Here is a 14,489-nt window from a genome sequence, read left to right as displayed (position 1 = left end):
CAGTTGAAGTGTGTATAGGTGCATGAAATGTCAACTCAAGTAGGAAAGTGATATCTTTTGATTGTGTAGCAGATTATGCTAAAATAGCTTGGCTTAAAACTGACCATAAGAAAAAAAACAAAGATCATACGTCTTTAATATTTGCTCATGCAAATAGTGGATATTATAAATAATCAATAAACACTGCAAAACAATGTTTTTAATGTACGAAAACACATTTGGAGTTAACTGTTTGTGTGAGGCTTAATATTTTAAAAAGGTATGATCTACCAACGTGCACGTAATGCTCGACACCCTTACCTTGAATGTCCAATAACACTGCTCCTGACCACGCAGCTCTATTTGACGAATTGGCAGTGAGAATGTGAAAGTGGCAGGCACTTTTAACATTGACTGTGAAGTGGTGGGTGCGGCACGGTGGCGCAGCAGGTAGTGTCGCAGCCACACAGCTCCAGGGGCCTGGAGGTTGTGGGTTCGATTCCCGCTCCGGGTGACTGTCTGTGAGGAGTTGCTGTGTTCTCCCCGTGTTCGCATGGGTTTCCTCCAGGTGCTCCGGTTTCCTCCCACAGTCCAAAAACACACGTTGCAGGTGGATTGGCGACTCGAAAGTGTCCGTAGGTGTGAATGTGTGTGTGTCTGTGTTGCCCTGTGAAGGACTGGTGTCCCCTCCAGGGTGTATTCCCGCCTTGTGCCCGATGATTCCAGGTAGGCTCTGGACCCCCCGCGACCCTAAATTGGATAAGCGGTTACAGATAATGGATGGATGGATGTGAAGTGGTGGTCACTAATGTGGCCATGGTGTAGTGGTTCAGCCCATCACTTGGCACAGAGATCCAGCCCACGTTAGAAAAATACTGTAGTCACTAGAGCTACAAACAGTGTAACTGTACCTTTAAAACTGCTTAAGTTTAATATCAGCAAGCTTTCAATACTGTATGTGCAAAATAAAATAATGAATTTTAAGTCTCTAGAATAAACAGTAAGTTTAAATCAACACAACTTATCAACGTACAATTAACATAGAATATGGTACAATTATGTTCCCTATCTAAAAGTACTGAATATGTGCCAGTGACAGTTTCTTTGAGACGAGGTTTTCAGTGTTTGCAAAATCATAGTTTGCGACTAAGAACAAACGTGACATTATTTTTAGATGTGAAAGGGCGTCACACTTTAGTTTTTTCCTAGTCATCTAGTGTACGGTTAGCCTAATATGATTTTACTCCGACTTTGGAAAATTGTCACCGACAGTGAAATATATGGTGGACCCCTGAGTCATATCACAACAACATTTACAAAGCAAACAAAACCAGAACACAACAGCATTAAGGAGAACACAAATGCATTTAAGAAATGCGGCATATACGCAGAACACCACAGCATTAAATAGAACAAAAATACATTTTTAAAAATGTTACATTGAAAACACCCTGCATAGAAGAAAGAATAAAATATATATATATGCTGCATTGGAGAATAGCTCAAGACAGAAATGTCACCTGGGCCGCATGACATTGTTGTGATTGCACCAGTAGCCTTAGGAAAGCAAGAAACACAAAGTCAAAGATTGATAGAAGTGTTGGATAGACGTTCGTATACCAAAAAGCTTACAGTGTAGTGATGGGAATATCGGCTCTTTTTGGGGAGCTGGCTCTTTTGGCTCCTAAATGGCTCTTTGATTTACCACTTATTTCCACTTGTACAGAACAATATTACCTACATTTTACATGACTATATGGACAAAATATTATTCTTCAATATTAAAAATAAGTGTTGCAATGGCCAAATGTTTTATGGCTGTCTTGTAATAACTCACTGATTGCACTCACACATTCAATTGTATAAATAACTGGATTTTTATTTAAACACCCTAATAAAAAAATCACTTGTAAACTCTGAAATATAACCAATGGAACCCAAAAGGTAGGTATTACAAAATAGCTTATTAAATTAAATAATCATCCATTTCTGGGTAATAAACTAAACAAATACTCTCCAAAGTGCAAAACAGCAGCATTCAACGGTAGTGATTAAAACAGACATTTAACTGATTTAACGTTTTCTTCAACTATTTTTTGGAAGGCAGATTGGCATTCAGGAAAACCAAGTGTCTCAGCTTGGAGGGTTGGAGCTTGCTTGGTGTTCTCTGATTGGTTGAATGACAAGCCTTAGAAAAAAATGGCTCGGTCTTAGACGGGAACCGGCTCTCATTGTTCACTTACAAGAGCCGGCTCTTTGAACCGATTCGTTCGCGACCGACACATCACTATTACAGTGTCTCTAATCAGGTCCCCAGGGACGAACTTCTATCCATGACTTCTCCACACAATGTACTTATGAAATATGACATTACTGTATAGTTTGAGCAAATGGCATCCAAAATCCCCCAAATCTTTAATGGTTGGTCAAACTCCATGCTCCATGTAATTATTTTTAATAAGCAGTCCAAAGCATTTCCGGTGTGAGCTATTCTCCAATGCAGTTTTTTCAATGCAGTGTTTTTAAAATGTATTTGTGTTCTCCTTAATGCTGTTGTGTTCTGAACTTTTGCTTGTTTTTTTAAATGTTGTTGTGATGTGACTCAGGGGGCCGTAGAAATAGAAAAGTCATTTAGTGTAAGGCTGGAATAAGTAGAAAGGTACGCATTAAAATCTGTTTTTGGAAATCGACTTCCTCAGTTCCAGGTCATGAAGGCACACCTTATGAAATTTTTAAATTTAAAATACGTTCAAAGAAACGCTAACTTGCATCAAGATGAAACAAAAGCTTGGTCACAATAAAGGTGGGGAGTGGAACGGTGGTTAAACCAGGATTAAAATAAAAATGATGTGGATATTCAGGAATGACATGGAGACGTTAGGATTTGCATACATTTTTTTTTCTTTACAAATAGCATTCTGGGAAGACTACAACAGTATGTCCAGTTTATTAGAACCCCATACCTTGTATTTCCACCCACTGAACAGTTTGAGTTTCTCCGGCCTTATATGCCCTCCATAAAAGGTGTACATTTACAACCTGTAGCTCATTTTTGCACATTTTATCAGCCTCCCTCGAACATATTCATCACCGGTCAATTTCTGACCCCTGTATAATTGCTAACCAGATTTGTCTTAAATGGTGAGCTGTTCTCAGGTCAGTTGGAACCCAGACATACTTACAAACCTATATAAATAACAGCAAATAGAGGAAATCAATCATTTAAATTCACATTGAAACTAAGGCAACAAATACACCATTTCAAACTATGTAGACACTCCACAAAATTAGTAAACTATGGTGTTTTTATAGATGTAACCCACATGGACATAAATCTCCATATCTTCATAACACAAACATGAAATTGTGAATTTAGTTCATGCTAATAGTTGGCTAAGGGGCATAAGCCCACCCCATCATTGGGCTATGGAAGTGAGAGACAGTTCTCTGGAGTAACTAGAAAATACATCCAACTCCTTTGGAATAAGTCGAAGTGGACTTTGTGATCCAGACCTAATCGTTCAACATTAGTACCTGACACAATATGTTTGTGGCTGCATGCAAACAAATCTTCACAGTAATGTTGCAGATTAGACACGGTCACTGCAGAAATGTGGGACAAACTATCTAAAATGCATTTGATTTCCAGAGTAAATAATCCATGAGCACATGGCCAAAAAAACTTTAACCATATATTCTTCAATCCTACATTTCCTACCACCCCCCCAAATACATGAATGGTATTTACTTTCAGTTTCGTTTTAAGACATTAACCTGGCTGTCTCCGGGCAGAGAAAAAACGAGTCATTCAGCAAAAACTGAATAACTTGTAGTTCTTTATTTTTTTACTCCTATTATTAGTTTAGTGTTTCTGTATGAGATTTCACATCCAACAACATTGAATTAGATCACCAAATATAAACTAAAAAGCTTAAATAACTTTCATTGTAAATGTATGTATTGTAAATTTTTTAAAAAAGCATTATTTCATCGTATTTTAAAAGATTATAAAAATAATAATATTATTATTTGTTAGTATTATAAGCACCTAAGTAAATTTATCATCAGTTGGGATATTGTCCATATTGGCCCTGAACAAAATTCTCAAACCTGGGCCTGCTGTGACTGTCAGAGTTTTATCAGTCAAACATCCTAGAGCTTAGAATATCAAGAAAAATAATTCCATCTCATGCTACACATTTATTTTGTCAGAGTAATATGGCATGTAATAAATCATCACAAATGCTTGTTGTCAACTAACAGACACCTCAGACTAACAATTTCTGCAAAGATATCATATGTGAGAATATGTTTTGAAGGCTGTACATTGAGGAATAAGTTAAAAAACAACAGGCACTTGGTAAAATTTGTCAAAACAAGGCCAATTTCAAGAATATCAAATATCATTTAGCATTTAAACCTCAGGTGATTTCATATTTGAATAGCCAAGTGTCTTTAGAAAAGAAAACAACATATTGAATATGTCTATGTCACAATTACTAAATAGCAAATCCAACGGAATAGCAAAATCCAAAATAGCTAGGGTTCTATTATTTTATTATTATTATTATTATATTATGTACAAATTAAAGTACATAAGCAAAATTAACAACAAAAAGATTAACAGACGTGAATAGTGTGACACTTCCTGTAAATTTTATAAACTGTGTTTTATATAGTAAGGTATCTTTGCTGTCATTAATGAAAGTCTCCTCTCTTACCTCCTTTTCTCTTTTAAACTGATTATTCTTTTTCTTAATTATATAACATTATACAATAATTTTATTTCAATTGGTGGTATTCATAGCCAAAATTAGATAGCTAGAGTTCCCTTTAGACAAACCCAGAACCCAGCTTGTTAACTTCAGTCAGGTCATTAATTTCTTCACTAATGCCAATAGCATAAGCTAAGTCAAACATAGTTGTCTACATTATCTTGTAAATAAATTACCTACCTACTTAGTCATGTAAGCTACACGGTTTACAGTTGTTAGCATAAAGTACAATAAATTAAATTCTTAACTTGTAACATTAGCTACTTAGCAATATGAGCTACAGTTAGCACAGATTACATTAACTCCTCACACTGGTTTGTAACTATGAGCTCCTGAGCCATATGAGCTACACCGTTTAGAACAGTTAGCACAGAGCACAGTAAGCATTCACTCAGTGTGATAAGTTGTATACAGTACTAAAGATAAGCTAGAGACATGAGCACCTCGTTTTTTAAACATTTTACCAAAAGGGTTGTTTAAAATAGCAAAGGGTTAATTTACATTTTTTTTTTATTATTAGCAATTATGACATTTGTTCTATTTAATTTGACTCTATATTGCGCACAAAACCTTTGACCGATTTCACAGCATTACACCATCAAGCAAACAAACTGATGCTACTAAGAAGCGAGAGATGGTGTATTCGATCTCCTGTGAAGCCTTGGTCATCTGCAGTTGATTCCAAACAAAAATTTGTTTTGATATCCTTTGGTTGTGCAGGAAGACCCTTCTTCCCACTTCCTCTGAGCTCACTGCTAGCCAGTGCTACCCGTGATATATATTGTAATGGAACAAGGCAGGTTGTTTTCTCCTTCAACTGAGTTCCAATGATGTTATGACGGTGGAAGTCTAAAACTATGTAGTGGCTTGATTCATAATTCTCAAGGGAAGACCAGCGGCACTCAACATGTGGACTCTCAATTATGGATCTCAATGCAATTTATTACAAACTAACAACAAAACAGCAAATGGGTGAAAGGGGAAAAAATAAAATCTGTCAATCTATTGAAACCTGGCACAATCTCCAGTCACTTCCTGCTGTCTGACCTTGGAGACTATAAAACAATTTCCAAGCCAATGATGATATCACACAACATGCAATTTGTTTGCAAGGTAATTTAAAAATTACTTCTGTGCAAAAAGTAAACTTTGAAAACCACTTGTGTAAAGCTGAAAGAACATATATATTTATTTAAAATTTTCTTGCTCATTTGCCCTCTCTAAAGTTTCAGCTTTGTGAAAACATGGTAAGTGAATCTTAGCTTTATAGCTTTAGCTGCAAGATTAATTTAATTATTTTTTGAAATTGCAATTTGCAAGAGTGCAATTTCCAAATTGCAAGAGCTACAATTTAGAATTCTAGCTAACATTATCAAAAACAATGGCTGTTTCTCAACACAAGTTCCTACATTCTCATGTTCTTGCTTGATGCCGTCTTCCACTGCCGAACAGTGAAACAGGTTTGTAAACAGAATATTTCTGTATATAATCATCTATTTTGAGTTTAATATGCTTTAAGAATTCATTTTTGCTTTTCTCAGTTGCGCTTCTCTCAGTCTCGCTTTCGCCTCCAGAAGTTTCTCGCTTTTGACAGGGGTCAGGATCTAGAAAGTCATTGGCTGCTAAAGTTAATCCCCGCCCACCCAGCCCATTCTGCACATCCTAACCCTGATTGGAACATGACTCTAAGCTTCTATTAGGAACTGTGCATTGGTAAAAGACAATCATTAAATATATTTGATAGGTTACCCGTGTTTGCCAGTCAGTCTTTTTCCAGTCAGGGTAAGATTGGCGCGCTCTCGCTGACGTAGCGGTGTGTGCAGAATCTGCTGGGTGGGTAGGGCTTAACTTCAGCAGCCAATAACTGTCTAGATCCCGACCCCTTCAAAAGTCAAAAGCGAGAAACTTCTGGAGGCGAAAGCAAGACAGAGAAGCGCAACTGAAAAAAGGCGTGAAAAAAAGGAAAGTGAAAATGGATTCTTTAAGAATATTAAACTCAAAATATATGATTATATACAGAAATATTTTGTTTACAAACCTGTTTTTATAACTCTCAATATTAATGACAGTTATCTCAACTACAAAATGACATTTATTGGTTATGGATTCTGTTTTTTGGTTCTCAGAAATTTAGGACCTATACAAAGACTTCTAACTTAATTTAACAGAGTTAGACCAATCAGAGGCAACCAAACATTGTAATGACTAAATGAAAAAAGTGACAGTCTAGCATTCTACACACTCAAAAACTGTAAGGTACGGTACATGACCTAATTAAATGAAAGCGATCCATAACACTGCCACTCATTAAAGTCAAAATTATCCCCAACTGAAAACTTGTACAAACTGCTATATAAGCACAGGAAAAGCCACTTTTTCCATTTCATATTTATTCTGTAAGCTTAAGGCAAAAATAAATAAATAAATAATAAATACCTTATCTTTCAATCAAGGGTCAGAAATGTATTTAAAAAAATGTTTAAAAATATCAAACTCCTGCATCCTCTGTCTGCTTGCTGAAAGTGGACAGTGGTTCTAAACTGGACAATTTCAAAGTGCAAGTAGGTGACGGTTTCAGAGCTACATACAGGGGCTCAGTGAAAAGAGTGCGGAAGGTGTACATATGGCTCATAGTCTCTTTGTCAACCACATAGAGAGACAGCAATCCTGCAGAATAATCCAGAAAGAACCCAACTTTGGTCGTCTTTTTCTTTGGATCTTCTGATTCTGGGACTGCTCGTTCTGGCATATGACACTTTTCCACCATACTAGCACCATTTCGCGCAACAAAGGGAAACAGACGGCTACAGTCTGCACACCACGACTTCCTGCTTGTAGCCAGGTCATCCAAGAAACTGTTCTCCTTCCTGGGGATGCTGCCATAGCATGCAGCCATAATCCCATATAATGGGGTGCCCTCCACTTCCCAGTAGAAGCGTCCACCAAAAAGGGGTTCTTTGCACAGGACCTGATGCTGAAAGTCAAAGCGGTCAGCGTGAGGTGGGTAAGGACGAGGCATTCGGTTCCATTTCTCTTCCACGGGGCAAAAGCAGGACGCATCACACGTAGCTGATCGCTCTTCATTGTTCAGTTCCAAATACCCATTTGCAGTGTTGGGGTCCAATGTCAGATGGCAGGAATCTAAAAAACAGATTTGTCTTTTAGAAATGTGTAACATGCCTATATTCTCTTAATAATTAAAAATTTCATGCACTGCAGAGTACTTACATCGTAGAAAATCTGTCCTTGTCTTTGGTGTAAAAATCAGGCCTTCAATTTCCTTTGCTATGAAACATAAACAACATGTTCAACCAATTATTTGAATATATTAACAATGGCTACTTAAAATGAGCAGTAAGGCTAAGCTCACACAGCAGAGAAAACTGTGTTTATATGTGACACGTGTGTGAATCTGACGTAATTCAGATTTGGGTCAATTTCAAATGTGGAAATTAAATCTGATCAGCATTCCTTTTCTTATATTTAACTGCATATACTTGTATATATGCATGTATGTATTTATAATAATTATGAATGATTCTTCTGGGGGATTCGTTTTACTACATTACTGTTAAACCCCTTGGCTTCCAGAAACAGCAAACTCCATAATCATATATATATATATATATATATATATAAAATAAGCCACTCACCCCTCTTGGAAAAAGTAGTCAGTTCTTCCCTGCAGAATTTCTCCAGACTGTCTCGGACATATGAGATTGTAAAAGCAGCTGGACCTTCAGGTATCGGCCTTGATACTGGTACTGCTTCACACAATGCCTCAAAGCTCTAGACAAAAAAGGAACATGAGCAAAAATAAAATGAAAGCCTTAAGGGCGTAATCCCTTCTTTTTTTCTGTTTACCATGAACACCACCCTCAATAATCAAAACTAGGCAACTAAGTTGAAGCATTCAGAGTAAAGTATGTAGGGCATATGCTATGCAGATATAATGCAAACAGAGGTATATTATATAAAGCTTTAATATCAAGATGTTTAAGTTGTATTGTGTACAGCTTAATTCCTTAAATATTAGATTACTGTTTTTCAAACAACTGAGTCTAACGTCATTAAGGTCCTCAAGCCCATGCTAGAGGAGTTAAAACACCACCAGCACTGGGCTGTAGACCAGTAGAACTGAGTTCTTTGTGGAGTCCAGTGTCATGATCCAATACATTTAGGGCCAAGATGGAGTAGTGTGTGTTTTATCTTGGTCAAGCGGAGAAGAAATGAGGTGTGTAAAAACAGCCTATGAAACAGCTTGGGATTTTTGGCAAGAAGGTATTACCTTGAGGAAATGAATGTGATCGTCTGACTGAGACAGCTGCTGGATCTCAGCATCCCTCTTCCTCAGTTCAGACAAAACCTGCTCCTGGTGGGCCAGAATGCCTTGAGCATTACTAACAGCTTTGCTCTCTTCAGCTTTGATCAACCTCTCCAGGTCACTTTGCCACTGCCTCACAGCTTTGATGAGGGAGTCTCGGATCAAGCAGCTTTCACCCACGGTGGCTTTGGCAGGGTTCTGTTTGGAAAATTAAAACACAAACAGGTTGTTTTGTTGTTGTTGTTTTTTTTTTTACTAATTTTAAAAATATGTTTTGCCAATAACCATTACAATGCCAGATGAATGGCAGAGTGTCATTGAACGTCAGATTGCCAGCTTATACTTTTAACCATTTATAATCTGCATCTTTCAAAAATACTCACTTGTACCTGCTTTTAATGTCTCCATTGTTATAATCTGTCCTGGCTTAATTGGAACACGTTGATTATCTCATCTTGGCCCAAATTCACCTGTTCTAAAATATTAGCCATTTTAGTCAGTGAAACATGTTCGTGTTATGCTAGATCAAAGTTGAACTTGAACTCTTGTTAATTTCAGTGAAGTGAAAAGCTGCTAAATGAAAAGTGTGTCAAATGTGTATAGATTTTATATACACAATTAATATAAATTAATAAGCAAACTTCTTAGAGTTAAATACATTAATAAAAGGGTAAACCATGTAAAAAAGAAAAATAGAGTGAACGCTTACCCTGAAAATTAGGTATACACAAAAAAAAAAATTCAGGAATAATGAGGTTTTTAATGGCACCATTAGCTTTTTCTAGTTCCCATCCTTAGACAGGAACCAAAGTGGAACTTTATTCCTTAGCTTCAGGGCTTGTTGCAACTGCTCCTGGGTAATACCCACTTTAACTTGTTATTTTTCGACAGGAGTGTCACACCAGAATTTGAAGTTTCCCAGCTATTATTCAGTTTCAATCACTCACACTCTCTGACATTTTGTTATTGGTATACAGTGATGAAAGCGGGTAATTTTTTAAATAAGTATTTATATATACTTTTATATATATTATATACCCACTCTCAACTGTAGTTTATGAAAAAGTGTAAATTATTTTACAAATATCTACCCTGAAAAACAATCCATTCTGCTGCTCCCCATTCTGTCATCCATGCACAGTAGTAAATATATGTTTTGCTGCTTGGGGAGTCTGTCCATTACATTTCATTATACTCATGTATAAAGACAATAAAGACTTTCTCAAAAGAATCAGTTTATATTCAATAGAGCAGGTCTCCCACACAGGGCAGCCACTAATTGCCAGTCAAATGGTTGCTTTAGAACAAGAAATATGGTCACTGGAGAAAATGACTTCTCAGGGCTTTAAAGAGCAGCACCTGCAACTGCAAAACCCAGTTGCGTGACAACATGTAACTTTAAAAACTGATAGAGAGACCTATTTTAATCTGAAAATATATATATATTTTTTTAATCTGAAATGTCATTTCTATAGTCTGGCCGTAAGAAAGCTATTGATACAATCCAGTATCGATAAGAATTATGTGAAGTTAAAACCTGACAGTAACAGCTGTGAATCTGCAATGGATGTATTTTATTTTTTGGACTCTGACAATTATAACAACAGCTTGAGTCCCCCTCAGGAATAGTATTCCTGTTCCAATATATATCTGACTGACGCAATAACAAAACCCCATTAACTACCCATTTCATTGTTACAGTACTCCAAATGCATAACACATGAACCACCTAGAGTATGGTCTTTCAGTGCAGGGTAACTGCGGCAATTTGTGGAAATTACGGATACGTTCCCTCATATCAAACCCTGCTTAAAAAAATAAATTACATACCTCATTAAAATTAATCCAGCCTGAATAATGCTTAATTTCGCACCTGAAGATGTAAGCAGCTCATTTTCTGAAAATGACTACATATCAGTTGTGTGGTTAACTCAAAACCAAATCTATGGAACCGATCTATGAGAGCTCAATTTGTAGTCCATTCACAGATTCCATGAGTGAATTACATTTTTATTATGAAAAGAAAATTGCAGCCTAATGTAGGAAGGAATTGGTGCCAGCCATACTTAATCCATTATCTGTGATATCAATCAGTGCTCACCTTGTAATTTCCCACAGCCTGCTTCAGCTCCTTCAGTTCTTTCTCTTTGGTTCGTATCCCCTGCTGGGAGCTCTGCTGTGCTGCAGCTAGCTGTTTCTGTATAAATCATAATAAAGCATATTATAGCATGAGTTCAGCTCCAGCCAGCAGTACACAGGGAAAGGGAGAATTTGTAATACAGTGCATGCTGTTCAAAGATATATTTATAATACAAAAATGTAACTGAATAAACATTAATATACATTTTGTGCGAAAGGTTTTTGCATTGACATGATTTAATGGTTAACACATTATTAGATCAGATGTTATAGTGTTACAGCCTACCAGTTTGTTTTCACCCATTTCATTCCCAATTTCCAGTTATACAAAGACCGACCGACCGTTTGTTTGTTTATAAATAAATAATAGAGTTAGACCAGTCAGAGGCAACCACTGTGCTGTGTAAATTAAAACAGCCACAAGTGAATGATTGTCTGGCACTCTACATTCAGTGATCACAATTACAGCAAGACCTTTGTGGTCATCTTGGTTATTAAAAACAGGCCTGGACATTCATATATAAAATAACTGCAATTTAATTTGCAACAAAAGTACTGCTCTAAAAAGAAGTTAATTCCCCATTAAATATTCTCTCCAAATTATTTAGCTTTAACAAAACAACTGTTATCATGCACAGTCCTAGAATTCATTAAATTAGCGCTATGGCAAAGAAAACCTGCACACTGCTGTGCCGAACAGGGATTTTATTTTTTTAGCTTCTGGAGATATAAATGTTTTGTATGGAGATATACTGACAGTATATCGGATTTTACAGAAACAATCTTTCTAAAACTGTTATCAACACAGGATTATGTAATTTTTCTACAGACTGCCTTCTGCCCTTCACAATTCTCTCATGACCTTTTGAGTGAATGTTTTATTAATATCACAGAAAACAGTTATTTTCATTTAGTAGTAATTCTAAATTTTCAATAGTGTAATGTGTAGCCCTTTAGTGCAGATATGACCACAAAGCTGAAACCATGCTGATTAACTCAGAGATGCTTTCTCTCTCAGCAGCTGTAGTCTCTTTGGGGAAAGAGCAAAAAACAAAACAAACAAACAAAAAAAAAAACTACACTTTGTAGTAGTACTTTGCTGCTTTACTGAAAAGGCTGGAAAACGAAAGATAATTACTGGTCCCTCATGAGGAGGAGTGATGTTGTTGATGACTGGTTTCTTTTATGTAGAGCATCTCAAACATTTTATCATCCCCCGCAGAAATACACAGGTAGTAACATGGATCACCTGTAGCTGACACACACACAGTGTGTAAACTATATAAAACAATCCTTGGTAACATTATAAATGGTACAAATTAGTAGGAATCACCGTTCATTATTTTTGGAATTCTGGGTTCTACCTTAAACAGGGCAGTAAACCGCCGACAGGCTGCTGTCTGTCAGAATCGCTACCCTGGTCTGCTGCACCGTTTAAGGTGGAACGTGCTATTTCAGAAAAAGCAGCAACCCATGTTTAATATACTGTTACCTGTATTTTCTTGGTGGCCCTCTCGGTCTCGGCGGACACGACGTTGTGTCCCCGGTGCTCCCCGAACATGCAGACGTAGCAGACGCAAAGTTTGTCTGTCTGACAGTAAAATTCCAACAGTTTGTTGTGCTGGTGGCAGATGCGGTCCTGGAGCCGCGCCGGTGCCGAGAGCAACCGGTGGGTTTTGAAAGCGATTGACTCGAAGTGCGGCTGGATATGCTGCTCGCAGTACGAGGCCAAACACACAAGACACGACCGGGTCGCTGTGGCTTTGGCTCCGGTACACACGTCGCAATACACGTCCAATGTCGAAGTGGAGCCCTCGGCCTCGAGCCTAGACTTTCTCTCCTCCCGGAGCTTCTCCACCACCTCCGCCAGAACGGCGTTCTTCGCTAATTTGGGCCTCGGCACGAATTTCTGCCGACATTGAGGACACACAGAAACACCGACGTTCCCCCCTTTGTCCCAACATCTCCCGATACACATCATACAGTAGCTGTGGCCGCATGGAATAGTGACCGGGATCCTCATCAAATCCAGACATATGGGACATTTAAATTTGTCTGAGTCGATGTAACTGCCGCCCTCTGCCATTTTTTAGTTTGAAAATTCCTCCTCTTCGTTTTTGCGATTTGAACTCTGAGACGTACTGCTGCCACCAACAGTACACATATTTAAAGACAACTACATGACCAGATTTAATTTATAAAAACAATTTGGCCATTTGGAACACATTATTAAATTATAATGATTAAGGTTTTCATAATTCTGATTCAGCACTTCATAATGAACTATGAATGATCTCATAATAGACTGAATTTCAGTATTTCAAAATATTAAAAAAAAGTTTTTTTTCATAAACTTTATAATAAAAATGTCATCATAATGAATGTTTTAAAATAAGTCTATTTTGTCTTTAAGGTCACAAACACAGTAAATGTGACAGAAGACAAAGCTAGCATTTTAGCAAGCAACAAGTCACAGCATGTTTTTTTTGTTTTGTTTTGTTTTTTAACAAATGGGTTACTATGTTGCTTATTAGTTATTCATTTAAGGTGCTAACAGTATTTAACAACTTGTTCAAGGATAACCAATGTTGAATTTTGATTATGAAAAGAGAATCAATGTTTGGAATGTAATTTCAACACTTTTAACATCCCTGCATCCTTCAGGAACTTGTTTTATCCTGCTGCATTCAAGTGATGTCGGAAACTGGGAAATACCATTTTCTGATTTGTAAGTTGCACCCGAACGGCGGACAAAGTCATATTTACCTGTAAACCCAAGATTATAGACGATACACAAATTTTCTGTGAATAAAAGTCAAATATTATGATCAGATTTGTTATTACTCAAAAAGCGTTTAGTTGTGATTTAATAATTAATCACTTTTTGGGGACATGTTTACAGTGGCTGGATCTTCAGCCAAGCACCTGAACAGAGTGAAGTCATATTTACTACTACAACCCAGTATATACAACCTTCCGATAAGTCCCTGAACTCAGCATTGGTCCTTTAATTTTCAAGCTATAGCCATTAAAATTGCTAAAAAGACAGTTGCCCAATCTACTTCTTCTATCCTTTAATTCATCCCTTCATCCTCTGTTAAAAATACTTTATTTTAAAATTTATTGACATTTTTTACAGTATTTTACAGTATACATTTTATTTAACATATAAATATTAATTTTGTGTTTATATCTATGGGTCGTACAACGGTGGTCCTAAGTGTCATTGCCACAAACTCAGGGTCTGGGATCCTGTGTTCAGTCCACTCTAT

The 14,489-nt window shown here is 37.0% G+C and overlaps 1 protein-coding gene across 1 annotated transcript; it reads right to left on the bottom strand.

Annotated features, from left to right (window-relative positions):
- Window positions 1–5,316: 5,316 nt before the first annotated feature.
- Window positions 5,317–13,341, bottom strand: LOC136707510 (E3 ubiquitin-protein ligase TRIM47-like). The gene is made up of 6 exons (XM_066681633.1): window positions 12,710–13,341; window positions 11,180–11,275; window positions 9,043–9,276; window positions 8,408–8,543; window positions 7,983–8,039; window positions 5,317–7,895 (listed from the first exon to the last, which is right to left on the bottom strand). Exons 1-6 carry the CDS (start codon window positions 13,301–13,303, stop codon window positions 7,243–7,245), a joined length of 1,770 nt encoding a protein of 589 aa, XP_066537730.1. The 5' UTR covers window positions 13,304–13,341; the 3' UTR covers window positions 5,317–7,242.
- Window positions 13,342–14,489: the final 1,148 nt, after the last annotated feature.

Source organism: Hoplias malabaricus, chromosome 9 (genome assembly GCF_029633855.1).
Source record: "Hoplias malabaricus isolate fHopMal1 chromosome 9, fHopMal1.hap1, whole genome shotgun sequence".
Lineage (NCBI taxonomy): Eukaryota > Metazoa > Chordata > Actinopteri > Characiformes > Erythrinidae > Hoplias > Hoplias malabaricus.
The sequence above is the reverse complement of the archived record's forward strand: the minus strand, read 5'-3'. Positions and strand labels throughout refer to the sequence as shown.

Bases quoted from the DNA above. Each gene is read 5' to 3' on its own strand.
- LOC136707510 (XM_066681633.1), bottom strand. From the start codon at position 13,303: ATGGCAGAGGGCGGCAGTTACATCGACTCAGACAAATTTAAATGTCCC. The intron at 11,276-12,709 runs GTAACAGTATAT...TGATTTATACAG, and splicing joins GGGCCACCAAGAAAATACAG to AAACAGCTAGCTGCAGCACA. The intron at 8,544-9,042 runs GTAATACCTTCT...TTTTTTGTCTAG, and splicing joins ATCACATTCATTTCCTCAAG to AGCTTTGAGGCATTGTGTGA.